General features: G+C 36.6%; 3 protein-coding genes across 4 annotated transcripts in view; 1 reads left to right on the top strand and 2 right to left on the bottom strand.

The window, feature by feature from the left end:
• Positions 1-704: 704 nt before the first annotated feature.
• On the bottom strand, positions 705-13,246 carry yaf2 (YY1 associated factor 2). Its single transcript, XM_052554120.1, has 4 exons — positions 13,080-13,246; positions 12,651-12,776; positions 4,764-4,892; positions 705-1,883 (listed from the first exon to the last, which is right to left on the bottom strand). Exons 1-4 carry the CDS (start codon positions 13,103-13,105, stop codon positions 1,643-1,645), a joined length of 522 nt encoding a protein of 173 aa, XP_052410080.1. The 5' UTR covers positions 13,106-13,246; the 3' UTR covers positions 705-1,642.
• A 376-nt stretch (positions 13,247-13,622) lies between these two features.
• Positions 13,623-16,746, bottom strand: zcrb1 (zinc finger CCHC-type and RNA binding motif 1). Its single transcript, XM_052554119.1, has 8 exons — positions 16,573-16,746; positions 16,366-16,464; positions 15,887-15,915; positions 15,672-15,783; positions 15,481-15,588; positions 15,181-15,293; positions 14,181-14,253; positions 13,623-14,079 (listed from the first exon to the last, which is right to left on the bottom strand). The coding sequence occupies exons 2-8, from the start codon at positions 16,447-16,449 to the stop codon at positions 13,939-13,941; spliced, it is 660 nt and encodes a 219-aa protein (XP_052410079.1). The 5' UTR covers positions 16,450-16,464; positions 16,573-16,746; the 3' UTR covers positions 13,623-13,938.
• Positions 16,747-16,912: 166 nt separating this feature from the next.
• The window catches only part of pphln1 (periphilin 1), a 22,435-nt gene continuing 19,519 nt past the window's right edge, over positions 16,913-19,828 (top strand). Inside the window, exons 1-4 of one of the 2 annotated variants that reach the window (XM_052554118.1) lie at positions 16,913-17,060; positions 17,815-17,863; positions 18,154-18,218; positions 18,343-18,552. In XM_052554118.1, coding sequence (XP_052410078.1) covers position 17,863; positions 18,154-18,218; positions 18,343-18,552 — 276 coding nt within the window. In that variant the 5' untranslated portion in view covers positions 16,913-17,060; positions 17,815-17,862. Of the gene's footprint in view, positions 17,086-17,814; positions 17,864-18,153; positions 18,219-18,342; positions 18,553-19,828 lie in introns of both variants that reach the window. The other variant, XM_052554117.1, reaches the window with a different exon arrangement.

Genomic DNA, 19,828 nt, shown 5'->3' with positions numbered 1-19,828 from the left:
TTTTGTTAACAACAAACTGCTAGTATTTGGAGTGTGCCTTTACAGGATTATGTGACATTTAAATTATTAATAATAAATATTAATTTTAATCTTAAAAATATTTTAATTTAATTATTATTATGCCTAGCCATTGCAAGAACAGTAAAGTTCAAATGAATTCTTAGTACCATATCTCCTAGCAAAAACAAAAGCTTGACTTGTGTAATAATGATTCATAACTAAATTAGTGGTAATATCTTTAAAATATGTATTAATGTTTAGAGGAACACATATCAAAAGCAGCAGCCATACATTTAAAATAAATTATGAATATTCCTAATATTTTACTTGTAGGGAGCATAGAGGAACTTGACTTGGTGACCTTTTTTACCAGCAAAACATGCTTTCTGCTTTTTATTTTCATCAGAGATGAAAGGAAAGGAATGTTTTCTGCTGTACAAGGCAATGTCTATTGAGAAATGGATTGCATGTTGTGTTAAGACACTGATGGTAGTTGTCAAATAAGAAACCATAGCTACTCTTGCTTGTCTCTGACTCAATCCATTAGCCACATATTGCATCACTCCTCATGGTGAGGTAAAAAACCACAACACTTTGAAGACCCACGGCGAATACATTTCACCACAAAAAAATGATTAAAATACGATAATCACTCCCTTAAGATCTTCATTTGCCCTAGAAATAATTTTTACTTGACAACAGGATTCTAAATCTTAAATTTTATTTAGAGATATTTCCTCTACTGCAATATATTTATATACCACTGTTCATCATAAAGGAGGGGATGAATTCAACATCTTACAAATACATTTGTCATTTTTAGTCATAAATGTTATGTTTCTTGTGGAATTAACAGAATTATATCAAGACAGTCTAACACAAAACAGCGCTGGTAGAACTAGCCGCACAAGTGATGAAATCTATGACAAGTTTCAAATAAAACCGCATGAACAAGAACAATTTAAACAATTAATTTCTGCATCTCATAAAACCATACAAAATGTACCAACAGGTGCAACAAACAATTGAGAAAGGAAGTCTTGTTTGGGTCACAGTTATTCATAGATGACTTCATCATGTAATGCATTTAAAGTATATTAAAGTAACAATTTGCAACAGACACGTAATTTAATACGTTCAGAACAATGTTCCAGTTTAATGTTTTTAAGCCCCAGGGCTAATTGTCAAGACGTAATGGGTGCTGTTGCAGAAATTACATTGTGGTTTTTTAAAAAAAATAATGGTTTATGAAATGAACCATTTAAGATAATGACGAGAACAAGAATGGGTGTCAATGTCCAAATCCAAACATAAAAACAATACTTATCCAATTCAAAATACTACCACATGCTATAGGAATTAAATCGTCAAAATTCAATCATCAAAATTGCTTACAAATTCTACAGTTTATCTCAAGCTGACCTACTGGGCACTGTAACAAACCAGGGTGAGTGTATTGTGGTCAAATCCTATGTTTCTGATCTTATAACTGTGGTAAGTAGTGAGAGATGGCTTATATTGCTGGGTTAAGTCTGTGTCTCGGTAAGTCTTGGCATACATAAGCACGCTCCTGTAACTGTTCGTTTAAAATGGATATATTAGGTGCAGGAGACTGGAAGTAACGTTCGTAATCCACAGGTTCTTAGTGAGATTCCCCATTGAGTGAGGAACCCTCCCCTCGCGGGGACGAGGATCTGGAGATCCCCTTCTCTGTGTTGTCTGAGTTGGATCCGCTCTGGCTGTGGTGGTCTCCAGCTGCACTGGAGGACGAACTGGAGGAGGGCTTAGTTTTCTCCTTAAAGTCTGTTATGATAACCGTCAGATCCCCCACTGTCACTTCCAGATGTTGTGCGCTGCTGCGGTCCACATTTTTTAACCTGGGCCTACAGGATAGTGAGCAAAGAACAGATCAGACATGCTTGACATCCCTTGAGCTGAATAAATGACACCATATTTTTTTCTGTAGAGCTTCTCTATAGCATTTCATAATTTATGAAATTGACAACATCGATACTAAACTTAGCTGCACTTCTGTAGAGCTGCTTTACAGCTGAAATTTAAATAGTTTCATAACTGATGCATTTAGCAACATCAACACTGTGATTTAACTGTTTGTTACTGTGAAGCTGTTTTGAAACTAAATCTGTATTATATTAAGTTAATTTGGCTTAATATATAAATTGACTTGAATTGCTAGTATAATAGAGCACGAAGGTGAGCCTGGCAGCCTTGGCTTTGAGAGCATTTTCTCATTAATTTTCACCATAGGTAATGAAAAAAAAAAATCAGGGAGCCAATGAACAAACTAATCATCAAAGAGATGAATCAGAAACATTAATTTGAAGACTTTTTAACATACAGAAACGTGTATTTTGGACAAACATATAAATAATAGAGCCCGACCTCTATATATATATATATATATATATGTATATATATATATGTGTGTGAGTGTGCGTGTATATTATGTGATGATCAAACCAAGTATTTACACCATTTAGAAGCATTTCATGTGTGTAATGGTGGCACTCATCATTTACTAAGGAAAAAGGTCTATGTTCTGTAAAAAAATAAAAATTCATATCTGCGGCATATTCACTGATACAATATATACGCGACAGACTCATATCAGCCGATAAAATCGGCAAAATGAGATATCGGCCAGGCTCTAATACATAACATTTCGGAAAAATACACAAAAACAGTACAATTTTAAAATACAGTAAAAACAGTAATATTGTAAAATATTACCATTCAATACAGGTGTTTACTATTTGCTGATTTGTTGCTCGGGAAACTTTTCTCATCATTATTATTGTTGTTTAAAACAGTTGTGCTGCTTAATATTTTTTGGAACCTATGATACATTTTTTCAGGATATTTTGATTAATAGAAAGTTCAAAAGAATAGGATTTTATTTGAAATGGAAATCTTCTGTAAAGTTATAAACAGGGCTTGAAAACGGAAAAAAAAATCAATCGGTTCACTCCGAGCAGAATCGATATTTTAACGTTTCTGTTCCGTTATTTTTTTTTAAAACAATATTATTTACCTAATAATAGAAAAATAATAATAAAGTATAGCGTTTTCAATACTCAAAAAGAAAAGGAAAAATGGAGATCTAACGCTTAGTCACAGCCAATAGGCTACAGCATCATCATCAAAAAAAAAAATCTATGAACACTTTAAAGAAAAAGTATTTTTAAGATATTTAAAAATATTTGCTGCATTGTTAAAAGAAAAAAACAACATCATAAGATTTGCGTTTGAAAAAAAAAAAAAAAAAAGTTCCGGCTCACGTCGCATTTGATTAGCCATATTACTTCCGAAATAATAAAGGCTAAAATGCCTGTAGTCTAAAGCAAAATGTTTAAAAACATTATAAAAACAGCTATTAGTTTAGGCTATAAAAACGTCAATCCAAAAACAAATTAATCTAAGGTAAAGCTGATGCATTCGACACACAAAATCAAAGTTTCCGTATTCGCTATGTATTTGGATGACAAATTATCATACAAAATAGCCTAGTGTTTATTATAGCCTGATGTTTGTAAACATTTTGTGTCTGCATTATGTCCATTTCTGAATGAAATAATATATTTTTCTTCTCTCTAAAAACATAAAGGCTTAAATGCAAGTTCTCTCTCTCTCATTACATACATATATATACGCATAGCGTATTTTAACCATGCAGCAAACCTTTTTAAATATTTGGATACTTTACTGAAAATAAATAAATGACTTTTTAAACCGTTTAACTGATTATTAATCGGTCAAATCGGATACAGTTAGTTGCATTCATGCGCACTCAGAAACCGGTGACTGCGAACGCATCAGCAATGCTTGTACGAGCTTTTGTCATCACTTAATCTTTCTCAGACGTTTCCAAATGTCGAAATTGGTTAGCGCATCTTTCTGTGCATGATGATGTCCAATGCCCCAGGCGAGCGGAGCTTCTCAAAGTTGGGAATAATCAAATGAGAGCTGCGGCCCTCAGTTGGGCAGGAAAGGCTAAGCATGCTGGAACTTGAGTGTCAAATGCACATGCACCAACGCCGAGAAAAAATAGGCCCTTTTTGCGCTGCAGCATCAGGCCTAATTTGGTCTTAATCCGGCCCTGAAGGCGGTGCATTGTCATTGAGACTTGCCTATGATGAGTTCACAGCTGAGCGGACATTTCACTCTCTGGCTTCAGCGTCACATTTCCATAGGTACTGCTGGACTTCGTGATTGGTTGACAGCAAATTTCAAATATTAAATGGAACAATAAAATAACGTTATTAACTCGTTATCGCCATTTCAAATTTTCGATTCTGTTCGGGACTATAAAATTTGATTTAGTTTCTGTTTCTGTTCCTTTCAAAATTTCATTCGTTTCCGGTTTTCGTTCCTTTAACCGGTTCAGAGCCCTGGTTATAAATGACTTTAATCTTACTTTTGATCAATTTAATTCATCCTTGCTGAACAGATAAATGATACTGAGTCTGACCCCAAACTTTGTAACAAATATTGGTTACAAATATTTGTATTTGTAATATTTGTCACTATAAGAGGACAAAAAGTAGTATAATTCTCGGTGCATTGCGGAAGATGAAATATAATTTATATTCAAATAGTTTCCACATAGAGGGCAACAATACACAATATTTTCCTGACTGAGCTACCTGCTATGTAAAACGCCAAAGAAAACCACCTAATTTGTTTGAGGAGTGCAAACTACGCAGTGAATTTATGAATACAGGGACCGTATCGCAACATTTCACCTCATTTTCTTGTGGCTATTCTTTTTCAGTGTTGGTTCTCTCTCGTTCTTGTCCTTCTCTGTCTTTTCCTTTTTCTCTTTCTTGGGCTGTGTGGGCGAAGCAAACTGCTGTGTGACAGGACGAGGTTTCCTGAGGGGAAAAAAAGGGAAGACTGAGAAGTGAGAAAGCGAGATATTTTAAATCAGGGTGACATGATTCAAGCTCACCAGGGTCTGATGAAAAGGACTATGTGGGAAAAAGCAGGTTAAAACAGGCAAGTGTTGAAGCCAGTTAAGAAGTTTTGCCTACACAGAGTAATCTGAGAATAATGTGTTTTCTCATTAGTAGAAAAAACGCCTCAATTTCACTCATCTCTTTTCCTCTCTATAGCAGGAAGCCAAAAACTGGTAACTTCCTGTAATAAGCTTCCCCTAATATACAAGCTTTCCCTGTCTAAACATAACATAACACACACACACACACACACACACACACATCAGTTAACTTATATATATATATATATATATATTAGTTAACTGATAAATAAAACAAAGGGAAAAAACTAAAATACATTTGTAATTCCACAACTTAAAATGAGTTTGTCAATTTTTTTTTCAGTTTTTGGTACATGGTATACAAATAATAGAAATAGAATGCAAATTGATGCAATAACACTATTATACTAATTAACACATTACCTTTGGCAGCCCTAAAAAAATAGACTGACAATAAAAACCGGAGAGAATATATGCATAATATAAAATCATGATAACAATCCATGTAAAACACCAGATCCACACTGAACCTATGGATGTAAATAGCCAATCAGAAATTGCTAGAACAGCCCTTCTTGTCCTACTGTTGTCTTTTAGTAGAATACTGTATTGCTGTTGTCATTTCAATGCATCAGTTGTTGCACCACTCATTAACAACTTGACAGCTGCGGCAATTACAGATTATATCTAGGCCTACGAGCTGAACTAACCTATACTGATCTCAGATCAGAGCTCCGGGTGAAGTCGACAGGGATGCACCGTGACCGTTGCTCTAATGTCAAGAACAACAGCTGTCACACCAAACAGTCCACAACAGCATTTGTAGCCATCTTCTTTGCCAACACACACACACTGTTTTTAAAAACAGCTTCTCAGTATCTGTGTGCTGGTGCAATGTTTACGCTTTCATCCATTACCCCCCGGGTGCTTTGAGAATAGCTAATGAAGTTACACAATGTGAAATTAGGACATCTAGAGCCTTAAAGCAGAGCAGCCAAGAACCAGTCATTAGCATTGATCCCGAGCCCAAGGCAAGTGAAAACGGCCATTATTAGTTGTTGTTAGCTGTCTGCCTGCCTCGCTCTCTGCTGCATGTCAAGACCTAGCTGCTTGCCGTGGACTCTTAACACCCTTCACACTCAGCACTGTTAGTAAATCAATCGATCACTTTGTGATGCATTTCCTCCATGCCAGACAAAGCAATTCGGCATTAACATTGTTGATCCTGCTTATTTTTGAACGTTTGTCATTGGAGAGAGAGAGAGATTTTGTGAAATTACTCAATCATTAGACACTTTCCGTCTCACGCACACATGTTGCAACTATGCTTTATGTAATCCGTGCTATTAGTTTAAATTTATCCTTTACAGTAATGCAGAAAGGCAAAGCAAGCCAGTTAATATTAGATTTATTTTGGAATAATGACAATTTAATTTTCTTAATACATTTTTAATACATATTTAATGTTCTAACTATATTGTATGGTGTATCAACCAATTCAGTCAATAAAGGGATTGCTGCTAATGTAATAACTAATTGTATTACGTTATGGTTGATAACTTACAAAAAGGCATATTAATACAATTTTACACTATTCTGTAAACACAAACTAAAACCATTTAAAATAGACCATAACGTCAATTTAGGCAACACAACATTATAATGTACAGTATGAAAATGGATATTCATTTTTAGATTTGCTAAATATTAGTGATATAAAATTAATGTTGAAATAGAAGAAACTAGCACGTGCAATCAAATATACAGTATGTTTAATATCTAAATAAAAAAATTATTATAATAATGAATATGGTACCAATATATATTGCGTATTCTTAGCAAAGTCTCTCACACTATAACTTCAATGATTACTGATGTGTCTACAAAGATGTCTTCTTTTCTATAAGTGCACAAACAAAACAAATTTTCCCACATTACAGTGTTAAATCTGAAGGACATGAGGGCTGCGTTCTCTACACTGAGCCGAGAGTCTCTCAGATGTGTTCATATCTGCATGTTTTTATAATGGCGTAATGACTGTACCGGGGAGACTTGTGTCCTCATGGACTTGAGTGATGGGAGGGGACACCATGATTAATGCACTACACTGTGTGAACATGCAGTCTCCATACTGCTCCTTCCTTCGCTCCACTGCCAAGTCCCCTGTTTGACAGATGGCCCACTGCCTCCCACCGTCCCAACTCTCCACGCTTTTTTTTTTTTTTTTTTTTTCTCGGTTCTTTCCAAGTGTCTGCATTTCCTTTTAGCTGCTTTTCAAAATCCCACACTGCAGTTCCACATTACTTCTCCCTCGCTTCTGTATCCAGCTTTCTCTCCTTTCATCAAAGGCCCATAACTGTCTGAATCTAAATGAGGTCAACCCATTTGAGACGGTACGGGCATGCGCCTTTGCATGCTTTTGCAAACTATATGCAAAATTTCTCTAATAAATGACAACTGGCTCTTGTAATTACAGAATAATGTAGATGTTTTATGTAGCTTCTTGTTTATTTGGCAGAGGCATGCTGGGAACGCTTCCTCAGACTGCATTTGGTTTGCCTTTTTGGGCAAATAGATGAGAAATCGCAGTGCAGCGCTCTGGGTTTCTGCACACACGCAATTAGAGAGGATTTCACATGCTGCTCAACTCTTTCAAATGCCACACTGTAGCAAGTGACTGACTAGTCATCCAATAACACACTAGATAAGCATGTGAAAGCCATGGTATAACATATTTAATAATGCATATAGCTACAAATTGCCACCGGCAGCCATATCACCCTGGAGCCCAAGACCGGTTGCCCACTGAAGCTAAGCAGGGCTGAGCCTGGTCAGTACCTGGATGGGAGACCTCCTGAGAAAACTAGGTTGCTGCTGGAAGAGGTGCTAGTGAGGCCAGCAGGGGGTGCTCACCCTGTGGTCTGTGTGGGTCCTAGCGCCCCAGTGTAGTGATGGGGACACTATACTGTCAACAAGCACCGTCCTTCGGATGAGACGTTAAACCGAGGTCCTGACTCTCTGTGGTCATTAAAAATCCCAGGATGTCTTTCGGAAAGAGTAGAGGTGTGACCTCGGCATCCTGGCTAAATTCGCCCATTGGTCTCTGACCATCATGGCCTCCTAACAATCCCCATATCCGCTGATTGGCTTCATCACTCCGTCTCCTCTCCACCAGTAAGCTGGTGTGTGGTGGGCGTTCTGGCGCACTATGGCTGCCGTCGCATCATCCAGGTGGATGCTGCACACTGGTGGTGGATGAGGAGATACCCCCTGTCTATGTAAAGCGCTTTGAGTGTCTAGAAAAGCGCTATATAAATGTAAAGAATTATTATTATTATTATTATTATAAATTATGTTTTTTCGAAATATGTCAAGATTGCACACTAATTACTAATTATTACTATATAATGCAGGTATTATAATAAAAACAAAAAAATATATATTAAAATGTTTATATATATATATAGGGTCAATATAATGGGTTAATTGGTTATGGAAAAGAAATCAATTTAAAATATTAACGCAGTTAATGCACTGGCCCCGCCCCCATCCCTGTACATCATCTTACATTTCAAACAGTTGACTGTTGACAAATATGATGCAGGGCAACATGCAGTTATGCCCTAAAATGCAAGATATTGGTGCAAAAAGATTTAAATCTACTTACAAACCTGTATGTATGTATGTGTGTGTGTGTGTGTGTGTATATATGTGTTTTTTATATATATATATAATATACACACACACTTTTTCATCCATGTTTTATCGCATCGTTAAGCAAAAAGAAAATATCACTGTGACAGCAGAATTTAGATTTATGCTGTGCTCTGTAATCATTTGCAATGAAAATCCTCAGTTTGTCATCACCTCACCAACACTGACAGTCATGAAGGATGATGGGTCCAGTTCTTTTAGCGATACCCCTATAGCGCGCACAGGTTATGTCAACAATTTATAACCGACAGCCTTAAACTGGTTGTGACAGCACAAAAGTACAATAGTGTCAGGTCAAATAGAGCTCCAATGTGAAACAAAATCTAATACAGCCTTCCTTTTTCCAGTTCTTCATCGTGAGAAGTCTTGAGTAAAAAATAAAAACAACGGCTTGGTCTAGAGGGGACATTCTCTACATTTTGTAGTAATTGAATGGTATAAACTCTCTCCTGCAGAGCAAAGTTTTCGCTGGGGGCAAAAAGTGTCGGTTCACTGAAATAAGAGGTTTGACCGGCAGTTTCGCTAGGTCAGTGAGGGAATGGCCTGAAATGCTCAATGAGAAGCACTGCAGCTTCATCAATTACATGTCATTCTGTCAGCGCAAGGTAACAAATCTCTCTTCGAATGAGCAAATGAGTCAAAGCAACATAAAAAAAACAACAAGATTCACTTAGGAACTAGTATTGCGTCATTTTAAATGGATAATTTACCCCAATATAATACTTTTGACGTTTTTACTATCCTGTTGTTCCAAACCTGTATGACTTTCTGCGAAACACAAAATAATTTATTTGAAGACTGTTTTGCCTGGTTTTGTATTTATAATGCAAGTCAATGGGATCCAAAACAACACAGGCTCTAATTGACGTTCAGATAATTGTATTTTTTTCTAAAACAATGTCTTTTAAAACAAATTAAATATTATGAGATGCCCCACAAACATGCTCTGAATTAACCCTTGTATCATTCGCCACATATCAGTTTGGCTCAGCTAAATCGTAGCCTTATAAAACATTCATATGCTATCCGCTGCACACAACCGCAATCTAAACGAACACAAGGTTGTCATCTGACGGCTGCTCAAAGACGACGAAGCTGAAAGCGGCAATCAACACCAATGCATTTCATTGGCATTACACATACAACCACTAGGCAAATGGAGAATAAAAGCAGAAGAAGAGTGAACAAGCTGCGTGTCAAGAAGCTCTCCTTTCTTCATAAATGAATGACCTGCGAGGATCATACAATCAAGAAGACATCATCATTAAACCCCATCATTTGTGGCCATCTCGGAGGCATTATAACAGGGCAGATGTGCAATCATGGGTTTATTTATGAGCATGGGAATCCTTGTGTGTGTGTGTGCCTGATGTGATGATGCCTCGTTTGATGACAGCATTCTTGATTAAGCCGTTGAATGCAAATGAGTTCAGGCCGTCTGGACGCCAGCTGCTGTGGTGGCCTAGACGAGTGACAGCTCCCCACCCCCACATAAAAATCCACCGCCCTCTCACACGCACTTTTGCAGCAAAAATGAAAATTGGTTGGCTTTAAATAACTGCTGTAATAATACTTTAATTCAGCGGTGGTAAAGGGATCTGAAACTTGAACATAATTATGCCTTTATAAACAATCTCCCTAAAGAAAGATGATCGTTATCTGCCGCTGTTGTTGACAACTGAGGTCTGTCATCATCATCATCATCATCTGCTTTTAGTGTGCGTTTATGTTCGGAAACGCAGATGATGAATGTTTTACTTCCTGACCTGATCTCATCTTAATGATATAAGGGAAATAACTGACTGCCGACTCAGTCGCTGACTGTTCCAAAGCAGGATTTTTATGACAGATGAGATGAAGGTGAGAAAATACGAGCCCATTAAATGTCTTCTCTGATGAGGTCATTAGTGCGCTCTCATGGATCGCTGCCACGGGATAGATGTTATCTGTGAGACCGATACAAGCAGAGTAGATGCTAGTATTGTGTAGGACCCCACATTCTGTATGATTAATTGAAAAATCCCGAATTGATTAATCTTTGTATTCTTGTACTGTTATTTTCTATTTCTTTCCTATTTCAGTTAAACCTCCATTGCCAAAAGTGTAGCGGAAAGAAAGCACAGCTCACGCCGAAGTCACTTTCGAACCAAGCAGCTTTTTGTTGGTCAACATGGCGAAATGGATGACCAACTGTTCTGAAATCTAGGTTAAATGTTTTGGCCTCGTGCGAAATACCAGATTCTTATTCATGACTAGATTTTGGCCGTGAAAGTTCAGCAAACAACAAGAAATGTGACCATATCTTTATAAACCGTATTACTTTAATTTTCCTGCTTACTGTGTGTTGGATGCTTGAACATTTTGAGTTTATTCTCTGCATTCACGCGTGAAATTAACTTCACAACAGATGCGAATTCGCGTCATGGGAGGGGCTTCTGCTAGTTGAGTTCACACAGCATTGTGATTTCAACCACCATTTATTCTGATAATTTTAAAAATATTACTGTTATCGTGTCATGAAATGTAGTTTTAAAAGTATTTCAGGCGACAATGTAGTTGTTTTAAACACAAATATGCGGTTTATTTATAAAGACAGCGCCTATTTAAAAATGTGTTTCGCAGATTTCGGAGATGATCAGCTTCATGCGATCAGCGGGAGCCCAGTGATCATGTATCTGCCTAGAGAAGTCTCAACTCAGCTAGTCCTTCTGACATTTGCCACTGGCTCTGATGTCTCTTTAGTGGTTCAACATAAAATATAATTTTTTTGTGTAACTCAAACAGGTAATCTTTGGTCTTTATTCAATCTATTTATTCCAAGCAAGATCATTTTTCTTCCCGTTTCTGTAAAAGTATGAAGAAGTATCATACAGCTCTGGGTATCCACATACAGCAAAACATATACTTTAGTCAAAAGTGTAACGAAAAAAAGCACAGCATACAGAAGTTACTTCCAAACCAAGCAGCTTTTTTGGTCAGTGTGGAGTATTTGCAAAACCAACTTCAACCTGTTGTGAAATCTGCATGTGGGCAAATCTTTCACACCAATGCAAAATTCCAGATTGCGCTGATTCTTATTGATATGACTCAATTTCGATGGTTAACATTTGCAGAACAGCAGTAAATGTCACCACAACTTCAGAAACATTATCTTCACAATTTTCCAGCTTAGCCTTGGCAAAGTTTGTCTTCAAGCATTAATTCTTTAAATGTTTGTTATGAATTTGAGATTTTCCATAAAAATGCTTATCAAACCACTAACATATTTTCAAAGTAATCTTTAGCAACCACTTAATTTAAATCATTAAATAATGATACTGATACCAAGTACAAGTATTTAACCTCCAATATACCACATGAGTAGGTATTATTGGTAGTATGAGTCCATTTCTAATGCTTTTAGATAAAAACAGAGAAACCTATTACAAATTGCTATTTTTAATGCATTTGATATGCAAATTATGAAGATTATGAAAATATGAACGACTTAAGCATTAGAATTAAGCTGAATGTACGGTTTACAAGCCAATTTATTGAAATCGTTTTAGACTGCTAATGGAAAAAATGTATGGCATCACAGTGGTTTATTTATAGGTTGTGTCATGCCTGGCTAATGTACTATAATTACAAAATGAATTGAAATTAAACCCCAATTACTTCTCAAATAGCCCACATTAATCAGGACATAATGGGTGTTTTACAAACAGAGATTAAGTTAAGTAACGTGACACTGGTTCCTGAGGTTATAAACATTGTATTAACTGTGTAATTATTAATACACCCAAGACAAACGGCTGTCTCAAAACCTAACGACCAGGCTATCTAGACAGCGTTCTGGGGTATCGAGTGAAGCCCAAAATGTTGTCTAGGTAGGCAGCTAGCTAGATGTGAAGAAGCAGGCGTCGTGTGGCGCACTCACCGTGTTGACGTGCCCTTCCTGACATCGCACATCATGCATTTGAACGCTTCAGCGCTGTTCTTGAACGTACACACGCTGCAGTCCCAGTAGCCGTCGTCGGCGGAGGGTTTCGTTTGGCGTTTCGGCCTTCAAAAAAAACAAAACAAACAGAGAGAACATCACATATCGGACTGTAGAAATATCCGACACACATATGATCCTATCCATGCAAACAGTCAGCAGGACGCCTGCGCAGGCGACGCGGGCTTTGTTTTTCTTTTAAATAAATGACACTTTAGGTTGATAAAAGCAGCCAGTCCGCCATGGTGGCCACTCTGTTGCGTCTTTCTCATTCAGGCGCGCGCTGCCTAATGGTCTGTTTTAAGCCTTGAGACGGTCTCGAGTTTCTCGAAGCCGCGGCTGAGGGAGTTTCTTTCTGTTTGTTTTTACCTCGTCGGACTCCTCTTGTCTCCCATACTCCAAAAAACTTTGTGCGAAGCGTCGCAGGCACAGCCGCCTCTCGCACTCTGTCCTCTCTCTCGAGCGGCTCCCTCCCAGCTGTAGTAGAACCTCGAGCGCAGCGGTGGCCACGTGACCGGGCTCCACCAATCCGGCGCCGAACTATTTTCTCAAAAACCAGGGTCGTGCTCCTGAGCCTCCTGCTCCTGCTTCATCACAAATCAACCGGGCGCAGAGCGAGACAAGTGCAAGTGAGGGAACTGAGCTACTCTAAATTAAAGACATGCGTTCATCGCACTTTACACGAAAAGGGTGCAACATACCTTTACTAAGATTTTACTATGGTTTACCACAAATAAAGCTATATTTAAACTGTAGTGACTACAAATTAACCATCGTTTTGCTACACTAATCATAGTTTAAACATGGTATTTGTAGTAAAACTGTGGTAATACAATTGGTAATTATATTGAACTTTCATAACTTGTATCAGTGGGTAAAAAAATGAGAGCTGATGACAAAGGTGACAGGAAGTTATTTTAAAATAGTTTATTTTCCATGCTTCCTGGAACAATAACAAGAATGTAATTGCGAAACACATAAAATTACACTTTATTTACAAGATAAAAAAAATCTGGATCTTTAAATCCCATTACTACATACCCGATATTTGGAGGTGTAATTATCTGAATGAGGAGCATAAAATGACAACAAACATCTCAGATGAAGGTAAGCAGAATTTCCGCAACACAGTTTGACAAAATTAGAAATTCAGATCAATATGCAACCTTCTCAATAGGTAAGAGTGGTTGAGAAGAGGCGATGTGTTCCGAACACATAAAAGTATGAGTCAGTCACTGAGCTCCTCCTCGTCACTGAAGTAGGCGCTCTTTTTGATCTTGGGTTTGTGGGTGTCCTCTGATGTAGATGCTTGAGACACATCCTCTGTGACCTGCTTCCTTCTCTTCTCCTCCTCCTCAATGCGTGCTTGCTGACGGTGACAGGCAAAAATGTATTTTTCTCTTTGAACCTTTTTTACTAGGAATATTAATGTATGATGACTGAACTGTAGAGTATATAATATTCACAGACCTGGAAAGCAATTGCCTGACTTAAACTGTCCAGTGCTGGATCCTCTCCTTCTTCTTCACTGTCCTCTGGTTCTCTGAAAGAACAAAAGTAGAATTTGTATTCACTTATATTATTTGAAAGTTCATAGATATAAAAGATTAAAGGATAATTTTGACCCCCCAAAAATAAAAATTTGCTCTAATATTACTCACCCTCAGGCCATCCAAGATGTAGACAAGTTTGTTTCTTCATCGTAACGCATTGAGAAATGTACAGCACATGTTAAAAATGCATCCTGTCTACAGTAAATGGGTGCCATCAGAATGAGAGTCCAAACAGCTGATAAAAAAAAAAAATTCCACAAGTAATCCACACGATTCCTGTCTAACAATTTAAGGTCTTGTGAAGTGAAAAGGTGCATGATTATAATAAACGCACATAAAAATACAAGTCCATAATGCATAAAAAATGCTTCATCCAGTGAAAAAAAAAATGTTGTCCTGGTACATCAAAATCCACCAATATATTTGTTTAGAACTGTGTGGACTGTTTTCTCTTGGGAACAGTGCTTGATCTGTGCATTTTTCTCTCCTAATTCAGATGAGATGACTTTTTCACTGGAGAAGGCAATGTTATGGATAGAAAACTCATTTATTTTAGCTGAAAGCAAGAGTTTACATTTGTTTATTACAAACAAGCAGCTTTTCACTTCATAAGATGTTAATTGATGGACTGGAGACATGCTGATTACTTGTGGATTATTGTGGTATTATTATTTTTTTTTTCAGCAGTTTGAACTTTGGCGGCACCCATTCACTCCAGAGGATTCAATGGTGAGCAAATGATGTAATGCTACATTTCTCCAAATTTTTTCAGATGAAGAAACCAACTCATCTACATCTTTGATGGCCTAAAGGTGAGTAACCTTTCAGCAAATTTAATTTTTGGGTAATGCATTCCATTAAATGCATTTAAAAAAAAAGCACGGTTTGAATTATCAGTTATATTATGAACTGCTTACTCGGGCTCCTCAGGCTGCTGCAACTTTTTCTTTTTTTTCTTTTCCTTTTTAGGTGGAGGTTCTCGCTCTCCAAGTAAATTTTTAGGACAAGCGTAACTCAAGTGCCCTTCTTCCTGCCGGAGACAAATTACATGACCTCAAAAACATATAAGCAATATCTAACTACATATCTAACTAACTATCTAACTAAGCAATATCCTAACTACACATTAGGAATATCACAGTGTAAAAATGTAATACATGAACACATTTCAACATATTATCATTGAATAACCCCACATATTATGGATGAAAACTTACCCCACATTCATAACATTTGGATTTGTCGGAGTAGTTTCTCCTTCTGATGAATTCTGTAGCTCTCCCATTGTCGATGGCGATGCTGGCCTTCACCGTTCTCCCAAACAACTGAAAGAGTTCAAGAGCAATCAAAAACTTTGGCTTCATGTGTTCTTTTTTTATTAACTTGATGTCATGTTAAACCATCATACCTGTTTGTTGTTCAGCGATCGGGAGCAATTATGAGCAGACTCTCTGTCTAGAAACAGCACAAACGCCACTCCCTTACTCATCCGTGTCTGCTTGTCTTTGACAACAGTAACCCTTCAGAAAATGATATTGTGACTATGACCAAGCAACACTTTGATAGAATTATAGAGGCATAACAGAACCTATCCACTGCAGCCCAAAAATAAAGGATACTTACTTCACTACCTTGCCATATTTCGAGCATAACTGTGGGGAAATAGCAAGAAACAAGTTAGCAATATTTGTAAACTTACTTTTAAAATTCTGTAATGAAAGAATGTAATATATGGGGGTAACTATGGCTATGCTCTGGGTGTTTGTTCACTACTCACTGCTGTGTGTTTTGGGTTAAATTCAGACTACCAGTTCAGAGTATGGGTTACCATACTTTGCAAATATCACGACTTTCACTTTATAAGGGAAGTGTGATAAGATGCGTTGCTCCCTTATTCGAAGGTATTTGCATAATATTTGTGATGTGACCATATATTTAGAGACAGTCCATTCAAGTTTAAAGTGTGTCAGATTCTTCAGGGTAAGACGTCAAAAAATAAAAATAAAAGATATACACATTTGAAATGTATTTTGTTTATTAGTTTCACTTCTCACTCAAGTGGCTTACCCCACTCCCCCAAATATACCTGATGTTATATGTACCTTGTGCAAATCGCTGTTAGTCAAGGAGAATGGGATGTTAGACACATAAACAGTGCTTTTGCTGGGCGCTAATCCACCACTCATATTTATCTTTGATATCTGCAAAAGAATAAAATACATATTTCAAACCATGCAAGGACTATAAACAAAGGTGTGATACTAAAAGAGCTTACGGAAAACATCAATAAAAAAGCATTTCAGACTTACTTAATCGCCAGAATCTTATTGATTTAAAGCACGTTTACCATAATGACAAAACTGCATTTATCGTGTCTAAACTTGCTAAACTGCACGTTTAATCAGCGTGTAAATCCGATTCAAAATATCAACGCAACGCGACCCGGAAGATAAAGAGACGCTGCCGCCACAACATAACACCCTCCGTCACAAAACAAATGCACTAAATTAATTGCTATTTATATAAACCAAAGAGACCAATGGAAAGGTCTTATAATTAAAATGCGGCAAATACTAGCATCAACATTTTTTTTATAAAGTTATTTTATTAGGAGTGAGTGGTTTTATTTTGAAAAAAGAATATCTGGTATGAAACCGGAAACATTTTGTTTTTGATTGTGGCTGTGGATGTTTGTTTAGCAACTGACTGAGCGTCTCGCACGTTTCGTCTCAAAATATTATTATTTAACAAACGTTAATTGGCTACAATAGACAAAGGAATGTTACATTGACAGGAGGTATGTCAAACAGCGAATGTAAACGGTATGTAAACGCTTATTTTGGGGTTAACGCATGTGTTCCCAGTATGCATGCACACTGGTAAAAGACGATATGACTGAGTCTGGTTTAAATTTGTTTATAATATCACATCAGTTTGTTGACCGGAGATGCAGACATACGGGTAAAACATAAATTAATATAAATTGGAGCTGATTCCTCGTTGACTGTGAATTTAGCACAAACAACGCTCAAATGTAAGCAAAGGTTCTTGCACGTCTTTGATAAAAAAAAATATATATATATATAAGTTAACGTTATATAATAAAGTCTCGAATACAGTGAGCGTTTTAACTTATCAGTCTGATAAGTAACGTTAGAATATTGGAAGTAGATGGAAAATAAAATAAAAGACAAAACCACATTATGTCAGTTAAATTCTGAAACGTCTAACGTTAGTTCTGGGTACCAATTGCGCTTCACTCATATCAGATCGATATATTTGTTGCACATCAACGATCTGTTGCAATGTTTCTTCTAACGCCATCTAGCCACAAATATATTAAACAGTGTATTATTAAAAGTCAGAAGTACATAATTGTAGTGTTTTCTTCTGTACAATAAAATGTGATAAAGCCTTTACTTTTCAGTTATTTTGAACGCAAAGCTTCATATATTTATCAGCAATAATTATTATGGGCCATAAATAATCTGCCAGCTATAGACACTAGCACATCCCTATTCCTGATTCATTTACCTCTCATTTGTTCATAGATAACCATCATACAACTGAAGACAACTGCTTTCCATTCACAAACTAAAAGTAAGTCATTTAGAGAAATAAGCTTAAGACTGATATTTATGAATGCATAAATATTATAAAATATTTATATTATTTTTAAAATGTAAATATGAGTAAAATGTAATAAGATATCACTGTCGTTATATATTTTTTTCAGTGTTATGCAATATTTAAAGATTTATTGATGGTTGTCATTTGTTTTGTATTAAATTAATTTAATTAGATGTAATAATTCATGTGTAAGTGCCTTTCTGTTACTGAGGTTTAAATCTTAATAATATTTCATCTTTGTCCATGTTTTTATATCTCAGTGGCTTTTAGGAGAGAGCGAAATCTTAGAGATGTTTATGAGGAACGGTTTCAAGCAGGAAGAGTGGTAAAAACTATTTATTTATTTTGTTTTATTTATTCATTGCGATGAGGAGGGGGAGGTTACAATTGCGATTATTGGTTTATGCTGTGAGACAAACGGCTGTGCTTGAGCATTTTTGATCTTCCAGGGTCCATATCCAAGAGAAGCTCAAGGGGACAGGAGACCACCCTTCGGGCGGCCAGACGAGGACTACGGCCGTGGCTTTGAATATGATGGCCCTCGGTTTTACCCAAATGGTGCTCCTCGCAACTACCCTGGAGAGGATCAGAGAGGTTATCATGGAGACAGCCATCACTCATTTCCAAACGAGCACAGGGGTGGACCACCGGGGCGAAGGGTAAGTATCAGAGATCAGATGTTACCTTTTTTTCTTCTTCCATCTTTAATTTACTTATTTGTTTCTTTTTTTCAGTGTATACTTAATGCAGGGCTTAAAGTTCTCCAGCACTGTGCTAGATTTCGGGCATGCAGCATTTGGCTGCAGAAAAAAATAGTCCTATATATATATATATATAAACCTTGTTGATTGATATCACTTTTGAGTCCACGAGTTCGCCTACCAAGCTAACATTACTAACTCAACCAAGCTAACATTACTAGCCAATCTTATAAACGTGAGACATGCATAAATGTATCCAATTGCGGAGTCCCAGCCTCGATGAATGGAGGAGCACAACAGAAAGCTGCGAGGCGCAATGGTCAATTTGTAAATGGTTGTATTTACATAGAATAACTAATTAAAAAGCAGGGGAGCTTTGTAAACCATTTAGAGTAATCATGTCATCTCCATAAAACGATATGATTGCCAGAACAAATTTGCGGGATTTTTGAAAAGCTCCTGTTCACACATGATCTCTTAACTTTACCAGTAATTTACCAGTAAAGACTGTATGTGTGAAAGGGGCCAAACTCTTCCTCTGTGAATTTGGATTAACGTTCATCTCACTAGATTTGTTGCGTAAATCATTTATAAACCTTTGCCAACACAGAAAAATAAATTAACCTGTGTCTAAATATGCCATGTATTGTACATCGAGATTTCAAAATAAAAGTTTCTGCATGTGTCCAGCTATTACAATTAAGTGGATTTAAGCATTGTTTAATCACGCTGTAAAGTGAAACCTCACCAAGCTGTTGTTGCTCTCTGTAGGTATTTTTTTACATAATGTACTTGAGTTGGAAATGTTCATATTATGTATAGGTATATTTCTTTATGTATTTTATTTTTATATATTTATTTCACAAAAAAGGGACTGTGTACACATTAATCAACATTCTTGAATGAAATGTACCCAAACTAACTCAAAGGCTTGTTTTCATCGGTATTCTACCAAAAATTCTACCAAAATGTAAACAACAATTATACAATCTGACAAAAAAATTAATAAATATAAATAAAAAAGAAATATGTATTAAAACAATTAAAATAATATTAGCATATATAAACAACATTATTGATGAAGAAGCCATTTCTTAAAATGATGCTTAGATTAGTTAAATGGTGTACATTCTCTAATTAATTCTGGTATTGAATCCACTGTTGTGATGCTCTGAATGGAAAAAACAGCTAGGCTAAACAAGGTTTTTCTAAGTGGAATTATGCAGCACCCCTA

The sequence above is a fragment of the Carassius gibelio genome, chromosome B4, assembly GCF_023724105.1.
Source record: "Carassius gibelio isolate Cgi1373 ecotype wild population from Czech Republic chromosome B4, carGib1.2-hapl.c, whole genome shotgun sequence".
In the NCBI taxonomy this organism is placed as follows: Eukaryota; Metazoa; Chordata; class Actinopteri; order Cypriniformes; family Cyprinidae; genus Carassius; species Carassius gibelio.
This window is presented reverse-complemented; position numbering and strand designations above follow the sequence as displayed.

Coding starts and splice junctions, on each gene's coding strand:
- yaf2 (XM_052554120.1), bottom strand. CDS start 13,105: ATGGGAGACAAGAGGAGTCCGACGAG. Junction 4,893..12,650: donor AGGAAGGGCACGTCAACACG/GTGAGTGCGCCA, acceptor TTTTCCCCTCAG/GAAACCTCGTCCTGTCACAC. Junction 1,884..4,763: donor AATAGCCACAAGAAAATGAG/GTGAAATGTTGC, acceptor ACTATCCTGTAG/GCCCAGGTTAAAAAATGTGG.
- zcrb1 (XM_052554119.1), bottom strand. CDS start 16,449: ATGAGTGGTGGATTAGCGCCCAGCAAAAGCACTGTTTATGTGTCTAAC. Junction 15,784..15,886: donor AAATATGGCAAGGTAGTGAA/GTAAGTATCCTT, acceptor CATTTTCTGAAG/GGTTACTGTTGTCAAAGACA. Junction 14,080..14,180: donor GTCAGGCAATTGCTTTCCAG/GTCTGTGAATAT, acceptor TGTCACCGTCAG/CAAGCACGCATTGAGGAGGA.